The 18,027-nt window shown below is 54.5% G+C and overlaps 10 protein-coding genes across 10 annotated transcripts; 3 read left to right on the forward strand and 7 right to left on the reverse strand.

Annotated features, from left to right (window-relative positions):
• Positions 1-514: 514 nt before the first annotated feature.
• J4E83_002237 (uncharacterized protein) lies at positions 515-912 on the reverse strand (the record flags this gene model as incomplete). Its single annotated transcript, XM_049329187.1, has 3 exons — positions 515-553; positions 602-669; positions 777-912. The coding sequence occupies 3 exons, from the start codon at positions 910-912 to the stop codon at positions 515-517; spliced, it is 243 nt and encodes an 80-aa protein (XP_049192159.1).
• A 706-nt stretch (positions 913-1,618) lies between these two features.
• Positions 1,619-2,027, reverse strand: J4E83_002238 (uncharacterized protein; the record flags this gene model as incomplete). The annotated part of the gene is made up of 2 exons (XM_049329188.1): positions 1,619-1,909; positions 1,962-2,027. 2 exons carry the CDS (start codon positions 2,025-2,027, stop codon positions 1,619-1,621), a joined length of 357 nt encoding a protein of 118 aa, XP_049192160.1.
• Positions 2,028-2,915: 888 nt separating this feature from the next.
• J4E83_002239 (uncharacterized protein) lies at positions 2,916-4,174 on the forward strand (the record flags this gene model as incomplete). The annotated part of the gene is made up of 3 exons (XM_049329189.1): positions 2,916-3,048; positions 3,111-3,608; positions 3,654-4,174. 3 exons carry the CDS (start codon positions 2,916-2,918, stop codon positions 4,172-4,174), a joined length of 1,152 nt encoding a protein of 383 aa, XP_049192161.1.
• A 263-nt stretch (positions 4,175-4,437) lies between these two features.
• Positions 4,438-5,321, reverse strand: J4E83_002240 (uncharacterized protein; the record flags this gene model as incomplete). Its single annotated transcript, XM_049329190.1, has 2 exons — positions 4,438-4,446; positions 4,800-5,321. The coding sequence occupies 2 exons, from the start codon at positions 5,319-5,321 to the stop codon at positions 4,438-4,440; spliced, it is 531 nt and encodes a 176-aa protein (XP_049192162.1).
• An 859-nt stretch (positions 5,322-6,180) lies between these two features.
• Positions 6,181-7,501, reverse strand: J4E83_002241 (uncharacterized protein; the record flags this gene model as incomplete). Its single annotated transcript, XM_049329191.1, has 5 exons — positions 6,181-6,781; positions 6,832-6,908; positions 7,048-7,208; positions 7,263-7,268; positions 7,321-7,501. The coding sequence occupies 5 exons, from the start codon at positions 7,499-7,501 to the stop codon at positions 6,181-6,183; spliced, it is 1,026 nt and encodes a 341-aa protein (XP_049192163.1).
• An 866-nt stretch (positions 7,502-8,367) lies between these two features.
• Positions 8,368-10,305, reverse strand: J4E83_002242 (uncharacterized protein; the record flags this gene model as incomplete). The annotated part of the gene is made up of 2 exons (XM_049329192.1): positions 8,368-8,467; positions 8,516-10,305. The coding sequence occupies 2 exons, from the start codon at positions 10,303-10,305 to the stop codon at positions 8,368-8,370; spliced, it is 1,890 nt and encodes a 629-aa protein (XP_049192164.1).
• A 1,272-nt stretch (positions 10,306-11,577) lies between these two features.
• Positions 11,578-13,428, forward strand: J4E83_002243 (uncharacterized protein; the record flags this gene model as incomplete). Its single annotated transcript, XM_049329193.1, has 4 exons — positions 11,578-11,971; positions 12,020-12,297; positions 12,350-12,962; positions 13,010-13,428. 4 exons carry the CDS (start codon positions 11,578-11,580, stop codon positions 13,426-13,428), a joined length of 1,704 nt encoding a protein of 567 aa, XP_049192165.1.
• A 172-nt stretch (positions 13,429-13,600) lies between these two features.
• Positions 13,601-14,153, reverse strand: J4E83_002244 (uncharacterized protein; the record flags this gene model as incomplete). The annotated part of the gene is made up of 2 exons (XM_049329194.1): positions 13,601-14,035; positions 14,094-14,153. 2 exons carry the CDS (start codon positions 14,151-14,153, stop codon positions 13,601-13,603), a joined length of 495 nt encoding a protein of 164 aa, XP_049192166.1.
• A 630-nt stretch (positions 14,154-14,783) lies between these two features.
• Positions 14,784-15,343, reverse strand: J4E83_002245 (uncharacterized protein; the record flags this gene model as incomplete). Its single annotated transcript, XM_049329195.1, has 2 exons — positions 14,784-14,842; positions 14,890-15,343. 2 exons carry the CDS (start codon positions 15,341-15,343, stop codon positions 14,784-14,786), a joined length of 513 nt encoding a protein of 170 aa, XP_049192167.1.
• Positions 15,344-15,798: 455 nt separating this feature from the next.
• J4E83_002246 (uncharacterized protein) lies at positions 15,799-17,459 on the forward strand (the record flags this gene model as incomplete). Its single annotated transcript, XM_049329196.1, has 3 exons — positions 15,799-16,567; positions 16,617-17,199; positions 17,249-17,459. The coding sequence occupies 3 exons, from the start codon at positions 15,799-15,801 to the stop codon at positions 17,457-17,459; spliced, it is 1,563 nt and encodes a 520-aa protein (XP_049192168.1).
• Between the last annotated feature and the right edge of the window lie 568 nt (positions 17,460-18,027).

Here is an 18,027-nt window from a genome sequence, read left to right on the forward strand (position 1 = left end):
CTGAACATGCGGCCTGTTGGCTCACTATACACCAGTTATGCCATGATAGTTTTGGCTTCTTCATATGATAGCAGCTACTAGCTGCACTCGTGTGCCACTCACTATGCCCCGAGGTTCATCGACAGCTAGTTCTCGAATAGCTATCACGTCGACACCGGCCTGGTCATCTTCCGGAACACGGCACCGAGATTCGTCTCGATCTGTACAACTGCTTCGCAATTAGCCTAAAGGATTTGTGTCGCTCAAGGTGCAGGAACAACACAGTTAATACACGTGCATATGCTAAGAACGAGCTGGATCAATTTCTTCCATATTGCTGTAAAGCGGATCGTGACAGTAACCTATGCGCCGTGATTGTTCCCGCCCATCAACCCAAACGCCGGCTGCGTACCGTCAATCCATGATAAGACCAGGAAAGAGAGCATAACTGATGAAAGTGAAGAGTAATCCTTATCGACTGTGCTCTCACAGTAGATAGAGGAAAGTGAAAGCGGCTGAACAACTCCATGTGAGATTAGACGTTGTTCTTGGGGTTCTCTGGTGAAGCCTTCCACTGTTAAGTGTTAGCATGGTTACTCATCATTATATGGAGATGACGTACCTTCTTGCCAAGCTCTTGCTGTTGCTCCTTGAAAGAGAGATCCTTGTACTCATCGCGGTGGGCCTTGACTGTTATCGTTCGTTAGCGGATCGGTCGTCCCATGAGGTGTTGTTCTTGCGCCTGGAGGAACGCGTCCGAATAACGCGTCAAAACGCGTCAAACGATGCAGACTTACAGTATGCTTGCATCTTGATCATCGCGTTTCTCGCGTTGCCCTTCTTGGCGATGCGACCGCCCTTAGGACCAGCCTTCTTGACACCCGCGGTGCTGGCCGGCTTCGGTGTCGCAGTCTTGGTAGTGGTAGCAGCCATGACGAATAGCAGATACTGATTGAAGGTAGTATTAGTTTATGAGCGGAGAAAGTTGGTGGAAGTAAGTCGCAGAGGTAGAGCTGTCGTTGTGGTGTTGATGAGAGGTGAGCGTGAACTGTAGGTTTATTGACAGAAGGCGCGACCCAGACCGCGCTAAGCTACACTTGGCCTACCACCCTACTTCATGGATTCGATAGCCTGCCTGGGTATTTGCGCGACGTTAGAAACATAGTCTCGCGTGATTGGCGCAGCTGTTCACTTGAAACATGTAGCAATATGCGCCCCCAACTCTCTTTCAGAAGCAAGGTATGCGGCATGGAACGCATGATTGTGTCTCCGGAAAGAGACATTGCCTTTGCGCAAGTCATGAGCTGGCATGAGCGAAATTGTCGCCTTTATAGTCTCACTTTCGTTCGGAGTCAACCGCTCGCAAGACTATGCGGATCTTCTACGACGCAGTTCAATCTTGTGCTATGAAGGCGCAATGGCTTCCTCGGTGCTCAAATACGTCGCACTGTGGTCGATCTCCCGAGAAGTCTAACACTCTGCAGAGGGACTTCCAATTCGGGGTCCCGGCATCTGAGATACCGAAAGCCATGTTGATCACCGGTATCCGAAGGCATGCACAGAGGTCCAGCTCTTGAAAACAGCGTGGCAGCATTCCGCCGAACGAGATTCAATTGTAGGGCTGTCTCCAACTACGCTCTCAAGAAACATCTGCCGTCTTCTCTTCCGTTATACGACGATGCCGAGCATCCTGAGGGTCGGTGCCCCCTGTGATCAGAACCGGCCTTTCGATGCCTCGAGAGGCAATACTAAACTTCCGGCGGTGGCCACTCGGGCGCTCTGTGAGGCTAGGAGCGCGTGGTCTCGCTTTTCCGCGAGCGCGTCCGCCGATGACTGGTATCTCGTATGCGCCAGCGCGACAGCAGTATAGGATAAGGTCGTAGACGAGCAGCGCTGCCCATGGGCCGATGGCTACAAGGCCGAGAAAGAGCTATTCGGTATTAGAAGGCAGCCCCCAATTGGTAATGCCGAACATTACTTACGAATATGCGCGTGATCCAGGTCTCGACCACAGCCAAGTTCGCAGGTAGAATAGAAAGGAATCCCATGGCGGGGCGTCGCGGAGACTGTAGACCAACGGCACAAAGATAGGGATAAGGGGGCTTCAATTGGAGGCGCAGAGGTACGAAGAGGCAAAGAGGCACAGAGTGGTCTCAATTAACTGATGACACTCAGTCGCCGAGAACACAGAATGCGGGTGACGAAGATGTGCGATGTTCAAGTTTAGTGGAGAGATTGGCCGCCATGAAGCCGCCTCCAGCGGCCGCCGCGAAGTGGATCGCGCTGTCGGCCGCTTTCCCCAGCTCGGCACCGGCACATCACCGACCAGACCCCCTCAACACCAACCACTAAACATCAGATGCAGCTGACATCTCAGCCCTATATGTGAGGCTGTACAATGGTTCTTCCACTGATTGGATGCCCATTTGGCGTCGATTTTGCGAAGCCAATAAGACATGACAGCCATACCGGCACCCCTCCATGGAGGCAGCCCCAAGCACCTCTGTTGTTATACAACTCTCTATTCATACACATTCTAGCACGCTGGATTGCACTCACTTCTGAAAACTGCTGGCTTACCCTGACGTACCTGACGCTGACCAGCAGGCTCTCCAAAGGCGGGTGCTTGGCTCTGCCCGCGTGCCCACGGTTGCCTGGCCCTACCCACCCCAACTTCTGAGCCTTGTCAGACTAACCACGAAATCTCTCCATTGAGTCAAAGGCTTTGAACTTTTGGCATACCTTCCGAACTACCCAACACTTCGCACAACTTCTCAGTCGCTTACATCGGCAGCTTGATTTGATTGCGACGCCTCACCAGCAGCCTTGCTGCTACACCCGGAGGCCTCACATTAACCATCAAGCCGCATAGCACTCCTGAGGGTAGCGCAGGGACTTCCAACTCGCTTCTTTGTGCATTCCCGTTCAAATTCAACATGGACGGTCTCTCCTTCCTAGACGAGCACATGGAGCGAGGCCAGAGCAATGCGACGCTGAAGATAGTCCTCCCCAGCGGAGAGGTCCGTCAGATCTCTGATCGCATCTGCCCGTTCAAGTTCTTGGACAGATGTCAGTAATGTCCCATACGGTTGCATGCCAACATCTACTGACTTCGTACACCCACATACTAGGTCCGCTCCTGTACCACGCCTTTGAGTACGGTTTCCAGAGTCGCCTACAAGCGAGTATTGAGGCCCTATCCGAGCATGCTGTCGTCTCGCTTCTTCGGTTCTGCTACACTGGTAGCTATCTTCCGCCTCGAGCAGACTATGATCCAGTGTCGTTTCTTCCACATGCCGAGACGTACAAGATAGCCGAGGATTTCGATGTTCCGGAATTGCAACTTCTCGCGCACGGCAACTTCTCGTGCCAGCTCGAATTCGCCTGCTGTGTACCCGCCGCGCCCCATGACTTGGTCGAGACTATTCGTTTTGTATATCGTCACTATGCCAGTCAGCAGGCTCGTCGGGAGCACGACCTCGTTCCGTCACTTCTCAACTACTGCATCTCAAATTTCCTCTACCACAAGCTAGGAGAGGATGTTGAGTTTCTCAAGATCGCTGCTGAAATCCCGGACTTCCGCCAGGACCTATGTCGCACGAACATGGAACGCAATTTCCAGGATGAGTGTAAGACACTACAAGTAGATTCACATCCTACGCTAACTATCATAGGTGCATTCGACATTGTGCGGTTATGTCTCGACACTCTCCAGGTTCAACCTTGCGATCGTCCGACTCTCCTTGCGTCAAGGGACCTACCAGATGAGATGATGTGCGATACTCTTCCGGAAACACCCAGCCCTTCATGCTACCCATCTGGCGAGAACTTTACAGCTGTAGAGACCGATCAGGACAACATGGTCGATTCCGGAATCCTTACATTTGTTCGTCGCCCCAAGGTTGCACAGCCAGCTACGATCCAAGAGTCCGACGAGGAGTGTCTTGAAGACGATCAGGGATTCACGTTGGTGTCCCGACCCAAAGTCCAGAGCCTGACTACGTTCGACGACCCGATGTCTAGCCCTGAGTTGACTTCTCGTCCGGTGGTCGACATACTAGCCGCGACTGGCACCGACTACTCCAGCGACGACGAACCGATGTCCAGCCCCGAGTTGATCCCCACTCCCGTAGTTGATCTACTATCCGCTACCGGGACCGACTACTCTAGCGATGAAGAGTGGACACAGATCTAAGAGGGCCGATACGCCCCGTGGCTAGAGGGCGCTCTGGTCATGATGGCATACGGCGTTATTGATGGGATATAGGTATCTCACAAAGTCATGGATCTTGGATTTGATTTGGCATTATGGTGTTTCAAGCTGGGTTTAAATTGCTTAGGAATTGGCGTTTCACGTGTACGGAATCACGCAAGGGAAAAGTCGCATAAGCGCAAGAGTCTGCTTTTGAGGAATCATTAAATATATTGTTTTGCATCCAAACATTAAAAAATCTTGTACTAGATGTACTAGGACACAGCAGTAGTATCTGTTTCATTTTATTCCATATTATGATGTTGTGTCTCTGAATCCACAGTCTTTACCATGCCCCAGGGATCGTAGTGTAATTCCCTCTATCCTCCGACACCACTGCCTGAGAAGCCCGTTGCGGCCTGGCCTCCCATCTCGAATACGGCACCATCTCTGACATCGCATTCCGCTGTACAGCTCTTCCTTGCGCGTCGTGATGTTTCCTCGGCGCATCGATATCGATACCAGAAAAAGCTCCACAGCTCGAGGTAAAATTTGGTCGTTGCGCCTGACCATGCTTCGCATCCTGGCGCTGGATTTTTTTCTGTCTGCTTTTTGTTGTGAGACGCACCGTGGGGAAGCACAAGCGCTGAACGGTTTCGATGGCTTTCTTATTAACGAGGTCTGGATCCCATTGCCGGAGCATGCTCAAGACGTCAATGACGAAACTTTGGCAGTTGGCAGTGGCCACTTTGTACGTGAACTCTCGTAGAACCCTCTCTTTTGCCGCTTCAATCTTTCTGAACGAAGATTGTGCGCCGTGAATTATCGTGGCGTCTGATCCCTTGTCCATCAAATCACCGATCTTGACAAAACTCTTCCGGTTGCACTCGAAGGCGTTCTGGTGCGAAGCGCTTCTTGGGAAGGTTTGGTCAAGAAGTAAGGCGCCGCGGTTTGGTCGCTCGTTTATGTAGTTTACTTCCCATGTCGTACCAGTCAGCTGGTTTGTGCCATCGTCAAGGAAGAGTCTCCAGTGTGCGGTGTTGGAGCCTGGGCTTGCGCTGATGAGGTAGAGTTGGCAGATTTTGGAGGAGTAGCGTGGGATACTGCTGGACGAGCTTGATTCGATGCTCTTGCTGGCTGAAGAACCCATGTCTTCGATAGGGTAGAGTTGCTCTTGTCTTAATGTGGCGTTGGTTTGTGATGGGAGGATGGAAAAGTTGGAAGACTTTGGAAAAGGAGATGAGAAATTGCAGAGTATTCATGCGAGGCGAAAAATGAGTCAAGGGCAAAACTTTGGCATGTTATTATCTCGGAACGATCTATTGGGCACATGGCGGGTCCTTATATCTGGCTTGCATTTCTATAGGTAGCGTGTTAGTGGTCATAGTTTCACTATGGAACCAGAAAAAGCCAACGACCATGGCCAAAGTGTCCTGCAAATGACGTGCATCGGATTATGGATGACAGGACTCCTCATGGCTTCACAGAGACCTGGAGCGGATGGGGCAGATTTCGGGTACGTTGATTCATGTTCGCTGCAGCTAGTCTGCGAACAGAGCCGCCCATAGAGTACATGACAAACCATAGCCACAAATAATCAGATATACGAAGTCCATATGTACGGGAAGGACTTTTTTGATGTTACAGGAAAATTAGGCCACCTTATGCATTTGAGATGGCAATAAGGAATCCAGCATAAAGGAAACCGCCCTCTCGTAATGGCCAGTGGACCGGGAAGGGATCGCATCAGAAACAGCAATTACATGGAACATCCAAATGAAACCGGGAAGCAGGAAACACATAATCAGTCTCGTGGGTTCATGCCGCACACTCAATCCTCCGTTCGTCTTTCGGCTCCGTCACTGCATAATCCATATCCGTGGGCATGATGGTCTCGGAGGTTCGTGTTCCAGGAGATGAGCAGTCTTCAGGAATGTTGACGCTCACTTGATCGACATCAGCAAGTGCTTTGAACCAGATACGCGATGGACTCAACTTACCTCGTGCGCCTAGTAGCGGCGGGGTGGGTAATCAGCCGCTGCACCTTCGTAAGGTGGGCGGCCTCCGGGGCTACGGGGACGAGCACCACGTGGGGACGGTGGTCGTCCGCCTTCGTAAGGGCGTCCATGACCGTTCATGTATGGGTCATCGTAACCACGGGGAGGAGGTCGGGCCCTAGCATCATAAGGATCGTCAGGGTAACGCGCGCGCGGTGGGCCATACTCATCAGGCATGCGACCACGAGGCGGCGAACGTCCATAACCACCATCACGCCTGTCATAAAACTCGCGGGGAGGTGTGCGTCGGCGATAGTCATCGCGGCGGGGGCTGTAGCCACGAGGAGGACCGCGACGGTCGTAGTAGTCGTCGTATGGCGCGGGTGGGTATCCGCCACCGCGACGGCCCATGGGAGAGCGGGATCGGTATCTATCACGGCCCCGGTCATCAGGACCACCAGGGCCTCCGTAAGGAGCGCGAGGCTTGAAAGGTGGAGGTGGGGGAGGATCGGAGACGTCCTGGATACAGGTAACTTCCTGCCCCTTGAACTCACGGCGGTCCAGCTTCTCCACTGCGGTCTTCAGATCGGCGGCCGTCTCGTACTCTACGAATCTGCGCGATGGTTTAGTACGTGTGCCTAGCTGCAGTACGTGTCCACTCACCCAGAGCCATCCCGTTCGCGGCCAACTTCGGAGTAGACGACGTCCAATCCAGACTGGCGGGCGAAATCTTTGAGGTCCTATAAGTTCGAAGTTAAGCGAGGCCCAAATCCAGAATGTATAACGGGAAGCAAGCGAGAACAAAGCCATTTCTGGTCCAGGAACGGTGCGCTGGCGCTAACAGGGAACTGAGGAAATCCAATAATCGGGGAGTCTGACCTGCCAGCTGGTCTCCACAGGAAGATTTGCTATTCTCATCCGGTATGGTGTGCGCCTAGGACGCGGGGGAACGCGCTCATGGGGAGTGAAGTTCTCGTTACGGGCACGCGAGCCGCGAGCGAACTGGACGATGAGGCGCTCGCCCATGAAATCGGTACCATCTTTGAATCAGTTAGAGATGCATGTCCGGACACATACACATAAGAGTTACATACGGAATGCTGCATACGAGTTAGCACGTGTTCAGCCGATCGGCGCGTAGTTGAAGCTTACCAGGGACGACATCACGAGCATCCATTGCGTCCTTGTACTCGATGAAGCCGAATCCGTTCATGAGCTTGATCTCAGTGATCTCGCCAGTGCCGTGCGACGCGAAGTGGCCTTCGACATCGGCCTTGGTGGCATTGCGCGGGAGGTTGCCTAGGTAGAGGCGCGTGGACGATACCTCGGTCATGGTAGCGGCTGTTGCGGTAGAGCTTTATCCTAAAGATAACCTAGTCTGGAGAGAATCGTGAGCAAATATCCATGAGCAAGCGGGAAGCCATCGAGGAAGCGCGCATGGTGCCTGCCAGTGACGGGGTGACTCGGTATCAAAGACGCGACGCCAGAAAGCCAGTGTCCAGCGGCGTGCGCAACTACAGGAACCAGGAAGACGCGCAAGGAATTTCCAGTGCATGCAATACAGGCGGCTAGTCGTACCTTGGAGATAGAGTCGGGCGCTGGAAGCAGGGTGGCCGTGAAGAACCTGAGAGCTTGAGGACCAGGAAGAAGCCGGGTGAGTGCAGAAGGCGCGTCCTTGAATCTGGGGCACCGGAATTAGTAAGCCCAGTATCGCGACCACGAATTGCAAGTGCAGATGAGGGCCGAGCAGCTATCGATGTAAGAGGCCCCGGCGAGGTTGATGGGTGGACGGTGACGAAGGGTGGAGAAGGAAGTTCGCCCAACGCCTCACTCGCCCTAGCGTTCCAAGCTTCGGGCACGGACATCACGTGTGCCTTGCCTCGACCTCGGGAGCCATGTACGGGACCGCACGACCTTTCAAGGCGCCCAGTGAAATGCCACTTCTTTCAAGCAGATATTTCAATGCTGTTTGCTCATAGGATCGTGGGAACGCAGTTGAAGCCCTCCCAGGCTTCGACCGCGCGCCGAACAAGGCGACTGATCACTCGATCCCTACAAACCTCGGAAGGTCACTTGGGCAGCAACCATACTCGGGCTGACGTTGAAATCTGATATGTACACACACGGTTTGCCCTAATATACAGGTCCTCTCATTGCGTGGACGGCAGCTAAGCCATGATCTCTATCTCGGCGTCCGTATTAAGTAAGTACGTACTTTGGTCCCTCGCCACCTTGGGGTGTTTGCCAGTTGATGTCCTGGTCCGGCACTTTGATATCGCAAGTCTTGCAGTGGACGCAGCTGTATACAGTTAGCGGTCTTCTGAGTAATCGCGATATCTAGACCTACTTTTGGGCGTTGATTTGGAACCTGACGCCCAGCTCTTTGCTGTCGTCCTCCACATACTCGTAGACGCCGGCGGGGCAGAACCGGTTTTCTACACCCTTGTACCTGGGCCATTCTTTCTGGGCATGCGCATCGTAGTCTTTGACCTGGAGATGGCAGGGCTGGTCCTCCTCGTGATTCGTGCCACTTCGGCTGACGCTCGTCAATATGTCGAAGCTGATCTTACCGTCCGGCTTGGGGTATTCTATCTTGGGGCACTCGTCTGCCGTCTTGGTCGCTGCGTGATCGGGCTTGCCATGCTTCAATGTCCACGGTGCCTTGCCTCGAAGAACGTAGGCCTCCAGACCAGAGTACATGATACCTCCGTAAATACCTAGTGGTGTGTGGAAAGACGGGCGCATGTTGCGCACAGTCTTTAGTTCCGACCAAATTGACGACTTGCGCATCTTGTCCTCGTAGTCATATAGAAACACGGTACCGCCGTCTGCATTGGCTTGTAGGGCGTCCCAAGTCGCCTCAGCAGCTAACATACCGGACCTCATTGCATTGTGCGTGCCCTTGATCTTGGGCAGGTTGAGCAAGCCTGCGGCGTCTCCAAGCAGTGCGCCACCAGGGAAGGCCAGTTTTGGTATGGACTGGAAGCCGCCCTCAATCAGCGTTCTCGCGCCATATGATATACACTTGCCGCCTTCCAGTACGTCCTTGTAGTAAGGGTGGTGCTTCATCTTCTGGAACTCGCCATAGGGAGCCAACCAGGGGTTCGGGTAGTCGAGCCCAACAACGAGACCAATGCTGACGAGGTTGTCGCCAAAGTGATACATCCAGCCACCGCCATAGGTATCCTTCGGCAGCGGGTAGCCCATCGAGTGAACCACCAGTCCAGACTTGAATTTCTCGGGCTGCACCTCCCAGACTTCCTTGATGCCAAGTCCGTAGGTCTGATGTTGGCTATCTCGCCTCAGATCGTACTTCTTGATGATTTGCTTCGACAAGCTGCCATGGCAACCCTCACCAAGCAATGTGACGCGTGCATGGAACTCCATTCCTCGCTCGAATGAGTCTTTGGCCTTGCCTTCACGCGATATGCCGAGGTCGTTGGTAGCTACGCCTTGTACGACACCCTCGTGGTTGTACAGTACCTCCGACGCAGCGAAGCCGGGGTAAACCTCGACACCAACTTCCTCTGCGCGCTCGCCCAGCCACTTGACCATCTGGTTCAAGCTTATTATGTAATTGCCGTGGTTGTTCATCTGCGGAGGCTTGGGTAGAGGGATGGCGCTGTTCTTGGTCATGAAGAACATATGGTCTTCTTTGGCGGGGGTGATGTCGGCGAAGCGGTTCAGGTTGTCCTCTGACCTCCAGTCAGGCAGGAGCTCGTCCAGGGCAGAGGGTTCTATGACGTTCCCAGACACGATGTGATCGCCCAGCTCGCCTGCCTTCTCCAACACCAGAACCCTGAAGTCTTCATTGCCGGCCGCTGTCGCAAGCTGCTTCAGCTTGATGGCGGCGGACAGACCTGCGGGTCCACCACCCACGATGAGAACATCGACCTCGTCCGATTCGCGCTCTATCGACTTGGGATCGAATGTGTCGTCTACGGCGGCGAGTCGTGTGCGTGGCGTTGTGGAAAGAGCTCTTCTTTGACCAGCAATCCGTACTGCGGGACGGTACAGGCTGGATACGTTTCGTCGCGGTAGTGATGCACATGCAAGTGGTCTTGATGCTATGCGCGCGGATCGCGAGGCTGCGAGCAACTGTCGCTTCGCCGATGCGGGGACTGATCTGGTGGCCATGATGCAGGACGTGTTGGAGAGGCAAACAAATGTATTGTATGCGAAAGTAAGCAAGTTGACGAAATTTTTGCGCTTCCTACGAGTCCGACCGGCGGCGCACTACAGACTAGAAGCGACAGTGCTCAATACTGCGGGATGCGACAGAATTGCAGCATTGGACATGTACGCTCTTAGCCAACGCCAAAACCTCGACATGACGATATCCAAAAGTCGCAGCCGAGGCTACAAGGCTAAGTGCGGGATTGCAATACCGAGCACCCCATTGGCTCAGCCCACCTTCATTCCTTCTCTCCGCACATGTCAAAGTCACCACATCCGAACATCCTCTCTGTGCAATCACTCTCATGTCAACATGTTCACGCGCAGTAGTGCGCGGCTCGGTCTCTTTGACAAATGTCTCGACATGACGCCGTGGTGAGGGTATAGCAACATCAGGGTACTCGCGAAGAGCAAAGTACTGTCATGCCTACCAAGAAGGCTGAGCCAGCAAACTGCGAAGACAATTTGGAATCATCACAGAAGTTTGGGCAGCAGCCTCCTGCAGTTTCTCATATTCAAGCAGTCGCTTAGCTTTTCCTCCGAGCGCGTCGGCGTGCCTGAAACCGGGAGAGAGTCAGGCCCTTGTATGCCTGCAAACCTCAGTCGTACACTAAACTTATGCGTTTAGGAAGGCATCTCTCCGCATAGATCGCCCCTGCCCCGTCTGCAACATGTTCTCAAACTACACACGTTCGACCCCCATCCTGGATCTTCGCCATGACGACGACTCTACCGGCATGGAGCTTGCGTCACCTCTTTCTTCCGTAATCGTACGCTCTGCTTCATGCGTTTGATTCGACCGTTTCCAGCCAAGCCAGGGACCCGATCCCATGTCACACTCGATCTCCCGCTGTCATGCGAGACAAGGCTTTCGTGCCTGTGAGAGAATTGTGGGGAGGACCGACGGTCTTCACTTGAGCCTGGCCTTTTCAAGGCATCCTCCAACGGCGCATGTATGACATGCACGGCAAGCAGCAAATGATCGTCCCAACAATCGCGGCCTTGTCTATTTTGGACAGAGTCTCAGTCAAGCATTCGTGGAGCTCAAATAAGAAAACACTCTTATATAAACCAGTCTCCTCAGGCGGATATCACGGCACGCTCAGCTTCAATCTTCAAACCATTCTTTCGTGCAGAGCACTATCTGTTTATTTCTATTCTCAAGAGCTGTGCTCATTTTAAGTTTCGACACACCTCGTTTCAATCCTTCAAGATCAACCCCATACCATCACAATGAAGACTTCCATCTCCCTTCTCACTCTCCTCTCAGCCTCCTTCGTGGCAGCAGCTCCAGCGCCTTTCGTGGGCCAGGGACCTGTAGTCGCCGCTGGCACCGAGAATGTAGTCATGCCCTCTACAAACTTCGGTCGCCGCGAGGAAGACGTTGTGCAGAAGTTTGGCGAGAAAGCCCTCAAGCTCCGCGGTGCGCTCTTGGCAGCACGCGGTGGCATGGGCAAAGATAATGCTAATGCCGACGCCGAAGGTGCCAATGCTGAGGATGCTGCGGCGGCTGGCAACAATGGCGCTCAGGACCAGGCTGCACAGGATGCTGCCGATGCTGAGGAGGCCGCTCAGGGCAATGGCAAGGGCAAGGGCAAGAATGCCGATAAGCAAGCCGCTCAAGCAGGTACGTCTTGTCACAATCCTTTCCAAAGACTTCACTGACCCTCGATAGCCAAAGAGCAACAAGCTGCTGCTGATGCTCAGGCACAGCAGGATGCTGCCGCGGCCGAGATGATGAACCAGGGCCAGGCGCAGAATGCAACCGAGCAGATGGGAGCAGCAGACCAAGCTGCCGCCGATCAACAGGCTCAACAGGATGCTGCTGCGGGCATGAACCAAGACCAAGCAGAGAATGCGAACGACCAGCAGGCAGCGGACCAAGCGGCTGCTGACCAGCAGGCCGAGCAGGGCGCCGCCAACGGTATGGACCAAGCCGCGGCCGACCAACAGGTATGTTTCAACACCCAGATCTCATATCAGAATGACTTATTGACTCTACCAGGCTGCTCAGGATGCCAAGCAGAACCAGGGTGCTATGGATCAAGCCGCAGCTGGCCAGCAAGAGGCTGCCATGGGAGCTGATCAGGCTGCCGCGGAGCAAGGCAACGGAAAGCAGCAACAGCAACAGGATGCCATGGACCAAGCCGCAGCCGACCAGCAAGCCGCTCAACAGCAGGAGGGTGCTATGGGAGCCGACCAGCAGGCCGCTCAACAGGAGGGCGCCATGGACCAAGCCGCAGCTGATGAACAAGCCGCTCAACAGCAAGACGGCGCCATGGGAGCCGACCAGAATGCTGCACAGCAAAAGGGAGGCATGAACCAAGCCGCAGCTGATCAGCAAGCCGCAGCCGATGAGCAAGCCGCACAGCAGCAAGATGGCGCCATGGGAGCCGCCGAGCAGGACAAGGCACAGCAGCAACAGCAGGAGCTCGAGCAGGCCGCCGCCGAGCAGATGGCCGCTCAGCAGCAAGCCGACCAGCAGCAGAAGGAGAAGGACCAGGCCCAGATGGCAGCAGACCAGGCTCAGATGCAACAAGATGCCGCCAACGGCGCCAACGGAATGGAACAAGCTGCGGCTGATCAAGCTGCCGCTGACCAAGCCGCTCAAGCTGGAAGTAAGTGACATCCTCTCCATAAACCATTCATCTACTAACAATCTCAGACGCTACTGGAGTCGTTGACGCTGGAGCCGCCGCCGGAGCCGCCGCCAATGGTACCGAGGCGAACAACGACAACGGCAAGGGCAAGGGCAAGGGCAAGAACAACGGCAAGGGCAAAGGAAAGGGAGAGGGCAAGGCCAACGGCAAGAACAACGGCAACAATGGCGTTGGACAGCTCCTCCAGGAAGCCGAAGCCGCTCTCCAGGCTGGTGGACAGCAGGGTCAACAGCAGGGTGGAGCCGGCGGTATCGAGGGCCTCCTCAGCAGCCTCCTCGGTGGCGGTGCTGGAGGTGCCGGCGCTGGAGCCGCTGCCGGAGCTGGTGCTGGAGCCGGCCAACAGAAGGCTGGTGGCATCGCAGGCCTCGACTTGAGCAGCCTCGGCATCGGACGCCGCTCGAAGAGGACCACCTTCCGCGCTTAGATATGAGAGACGACTGGGAGCTCATCGTTGAACGATGGAGTTCCACAACCCATGTAACCTTATGATTGTCACTGCTTCTAGATGAAGTATACAGCTATTAGATGACTAGTAATGCCAATCCAAAATCATCATCGAATTCCCCATGTACTCCTGGTCTGCCCCTATGAGCCACTCACATATAGTCGTCTCCCTTCATCCAGCCCAGCTGCTTCCACATATGCAGCTTATCCCATTCTTTGATCCAGCCTTTGATCTTGCCATCTTCCACCTCGAACATAGCTGCTGCATGCCACGCTGCCTTGTTCCCACTCGCCTTGATCCCATTGTGTGCCTCGCCGCAGTGACTTCCACTAGCACTGTACCTCAGGCACACATGCCCACCTTTTGCGAAGATGACGTCGTAAGAGTCGATGTGTAGATCGGATACCGCGGCCATGACTTTGGAATGCGACTCGGCGTATTCTTGGGGCGAGTTGACGCCGGGGAAGGTGGTTGGGGCGATGAAGTAGGCGTTTTCATGGCAGAGATGTGTAACGGTTTCGGCACCTTTGTTCTCCTTGGGTGAGTAGGCGAGGCGCATGTATTCTTTTACTGTGTCGACATTCTTCTGTTGGGAGGTGTCAATGACATGTTCATACGTAGAGGTAGCTTTGACGAAGACCTACCTGCTCCTCCTCGGTTTGAGGTGTGCTCTGCTTGACGGGCGGATACTTTGTGTCTGACATTGTGATGTTTCCCGGCTTACTGTGTGACGATGGTGACGCGGAGGGGTTATGGAGTAGCTGTTATACGATATATGCTTGATGACGGCACGGCTTCACGATGATGTCATTCATACAAGGCCTGAGATGATCACCGGAACATGATGGTACAAAGGCTGGATAGAAGGACAGTTTGACGGGGCCTGAGGTGGTGTATAATGCTAGTGGTGAAATACAAGTAGTATTCTGTTATGTGCTCAATATGTCAAGCGACGCTTGGTACAGCTGCGGTGCTATGGTATGCGCTAGATATGCTCGAAACCAACCCAGAGTAGTAGCCCACCTGAATGCCGATGAATGAAGCCTTGATCACTGATGTATACGAGCCTACGCGAACACGCCTATCCTTCTTCTCATACGCGTTCGACGCGTTGTCGCGTGGTCATGTGAGGCCAAGAGAGTACCTGCATGACGCTACTGGGTATGCGCGTGGTGCGATACGAAGGGATCTGAGCCGATGCTGTGTCTTTCCTGGAAGAACTATAGAAGGCATGTATCATCGTCGAAGCTTCGTCGGTCGGGCTTTGTATGCCTGTCTACAATATCAGCGCCTGTTCATCTACCTGTGAAGGGCTGGCGTACACCGACGAAGCATCACGAGCCCTGGGCAAGAGCCAGGTCGAGTGCGTCCATGCAGTCGACAGACATGCGTCCTATAATGGATCAATCGTAGTCCGGACGGCGTCTCAGCCGGTCATACTCTGGTCTCCGTCTGCATCCTCTGCCTGCGCGACTGGCCGACCGAGCTCCGCCAAGGAAGTCTTCAGCCGCGCAATACGCGCCTCGAGATAGTCGATCTCATCTTCCTGGTCCTCGCACGTGCGTTCCATGTCAGGCAAGGCCGTTACTGCGCGTCGTGCCTTCTGTATCTTGAGACGGATGTCGTTGGCGGCGGTCGCAACATGTTGGATCTCAAGAGGCCCTTCGGCGGCAAGCTGTGCGGGTGTGGGTGTTGCCGCGGGTGGCTGAGCAGGCGCCTCGAGTATGCGCTTGAGCAGCTTGTGGAGGTCCGGCAGGATGTCAAACGTCGAGGGCGGAGGGAGGGCCGGGGTGCTCGCGGTCGGGGGTGGGGGCAGCGCGGGTGTCGCAGAGCCCGTGGGCGCAACTGAGGCTCGCGCTGAGGCAGGCGCATATGGCGTTGCGGCTCCGGACATGGTCGCGACGTCTTGCAAGTCGGCGCGCAACAATGTCTAGCGTGGTGTTGCAGCTGTGGTCGCGACGACGCGTGGACGGGATGACGCTCCTTCCACGGGTAAGGCTGGCTGCAAGGGTGGTGATTGGATGGCTACTCCGTGGGCGATAATCGCTTTGGCTGTCTGATACGCGTTTCCAGATGTCAAAGCGATCGCCAAATAGCGCGCTGCTGGTGTCACTCGAGATAAGTTCTGGCCGTGGGTTGTGGGGGGAATGTGGGCCTTTTCGCGGAAAGACTGTGACGTTGACCGGCGATGCTTTTTTGAAGTCGACTGTTTTAGCCCCGCCAACCCTGCCCCTCCGTCAACAAGCCATTCACTGCTCCTTCCTCACCAACCTCCAAACCTCGTTGCCTTGATAACTTCTTGGGCACTATCGTTCCTTCTCTCTGGACCGACCTCATCAGCCCGCAATCATGGCCAAAGTCGACCAGAAGACGGTCCTCATTGTCATCGACGGCTGGGGCGTCGCGACTGAGAACTCGCGCAAAGATGGCGATGCTATCCTTGCTGCCGACACGCCCACCATGGACGAATTCGCAAAGGAGGGCTCCAAGACTGCCCAGGGTTACACTGAACTCGAGGCCTCCTCTCTCGCGGTCGGCCTGCCCGAAGGCCTGATGGGCAACAGCGAAGTCGGCCACCTGAACATCGGCGCCGGACGCGTTGTATGGCAGGACTCCGTCCGCATCGGACAGACCATTAAGAATGGAAAGTTGAAGGATGTAGACAACATCAAGAAGTCATTCCAGCGCGCCATTGACGGTAATGGAAGGCTCCACTTCTGCGGTCTGGTTTCCGATGGTGGTGTCCACTCGCACATGGACCATCTCATTGCGCTCCTCAAGGTCGCAAAGGACCAGGGCGTCAAGGAGGCCTACATTCACTTCTTCGGTGACGGCCGAGATACCGACCCCAAGTCCGCGGTTGGATACATGGAGACTTTGCTGAAAGCGACCAAGGAGATTGGCCTGGGCGACATCGCGACAGTGGTCGGACGGTACTACATCATGGACCGCGACAAGAGGTGGGACCGTGTCGAGCTCGGTATGAAGGGTTTGGTTACTGGAGAGGGCGAGGAGAGCAGCGACCCCGTCGCAACTATCAAGGAGCGATACGCAAAAGACGAGAACGACGAGTTCCTGAAGCCCATCATTGTCGGAGGAAAGGAGCGAAGAATTCAAGGTATAACACTACGCTGAGCACCTGCATGTCTTCTTGCTGATTCGTCCAGACAACGACACCGTCTTCTTCTTCAACTACCGTTCCGACCGTGTTCGAGAAATCACTCAGCTGTTGGGTGATGTCGACCGCTCGCCCAAGCCCGACTTCCCGTACCCGCAGAACATCCACCTCACCACCATGACCTCGTACAACCCCAAATACACTTTCAACGTTGCTTTCGAGCCCCAGAGGATGACGGATGTTCTTGCCGAGACACTAGGAAAGCAGGGCGTCAAGCAGTGTCACGTTGCGGAGACCGAGAAGTATGCTCACGTAACCTTCTTCTTCAACGGTGGTGTCGAGAAGCAGTTCGAGAACGAGGAACGCGAGATGGTTCCCTCGCCCAGGGTAGCCACGTACGACCTAGAGCCGAAGATGAGTGCCATGGCTGTCGCAGAGAAGCTGTGCGAGCGCATCCAAACAGGCAAATTCGAGTTCCTCATGAACAACTTCGCGCCACCAGACATGGTAGGCCACACAGGTGTTTACAAAGCAGCCATCGAGGCCTGCACAGAGACCGACAAGGCTATCAAGAAGGTGTACGATCAGTGCAAGGAGAGCGGATACGTTATGTTTGTCACTGCCGATCACGGGTAAGTCCGCATCGCTGCACCTTCCGAGACAGTGCTAACAGGTTACAAGTAACGCGGAAGAGATGCTTACAGAGGAGGGCACACCCAAGACCTCCCACACAACTAACAAGGTGCCTTTCGTCATGGCCAACGCCCCAGAAGGCTGGAGCCTGAAGAAGACTGACGGCGTACTCGGTGACGTCGCGCCTACCCTACTTGCGACCATGGGTCTTCAGCAGCCTGAAGATATGGACGGTCACAGCTTGCTTGTCAAGTCATAGAGTGTCATTTGTAATTAAGATGTGAGACGAAGGTTTGAGAAGCCTTGTCCCGAGATTCTGCCTCGTTAGATTCATACACATATAGACGACACGAGCTATGATGTATAGAACCATGCATAGAACAATTTCAATAAGCAGCGACACGTATAGCCATTGCTTTTCAGAGACCCTTTTTCCAGCTGTGGATTTATGGATGTTGCGATCAATGCTAGGATGATTGATCCCGGCTGAGCGGCTATGCGCTTGGCAACAGGGGTAAAGTCACCGGCGGGGAATCGTGTGGACCCCTCCTTACGTACTCCAGGGCGCGATAGCCTTCTTTTCGACACTCCCATGGCTTTGTAGCTGAATCCTCTATATTCACACCGTTCGCGACACAGTTCATTGTACCGTTCAACAGGCAGACTGGCCCCAATCTTGATCATCGCCAACACTATCCCGTCGCGTGCCATCAAGCAGCTCTACGCACGACCACCAACGTCGATCATAAGCCCATCGACTACCCTCAACTCGCTATTAACTTTCGCTATCACTACGCGATATCTACGCTGTGACACATGTTGTCATA

This window comes from Alternaria metachromatica, assembly GCF_023757995.1.
Source record: "Alternaria metachromatica strain BMP 0045 chromosome Unknown scaffold_3, whole genome shotgun sequence".
NCBI classification, from domain to species: Eukaryota; Fungi; Ascomycota; class Dothideomycetes; order Pleosporales; family Pleosporaceae; genus Alternaria; species Alternaria metachromatica.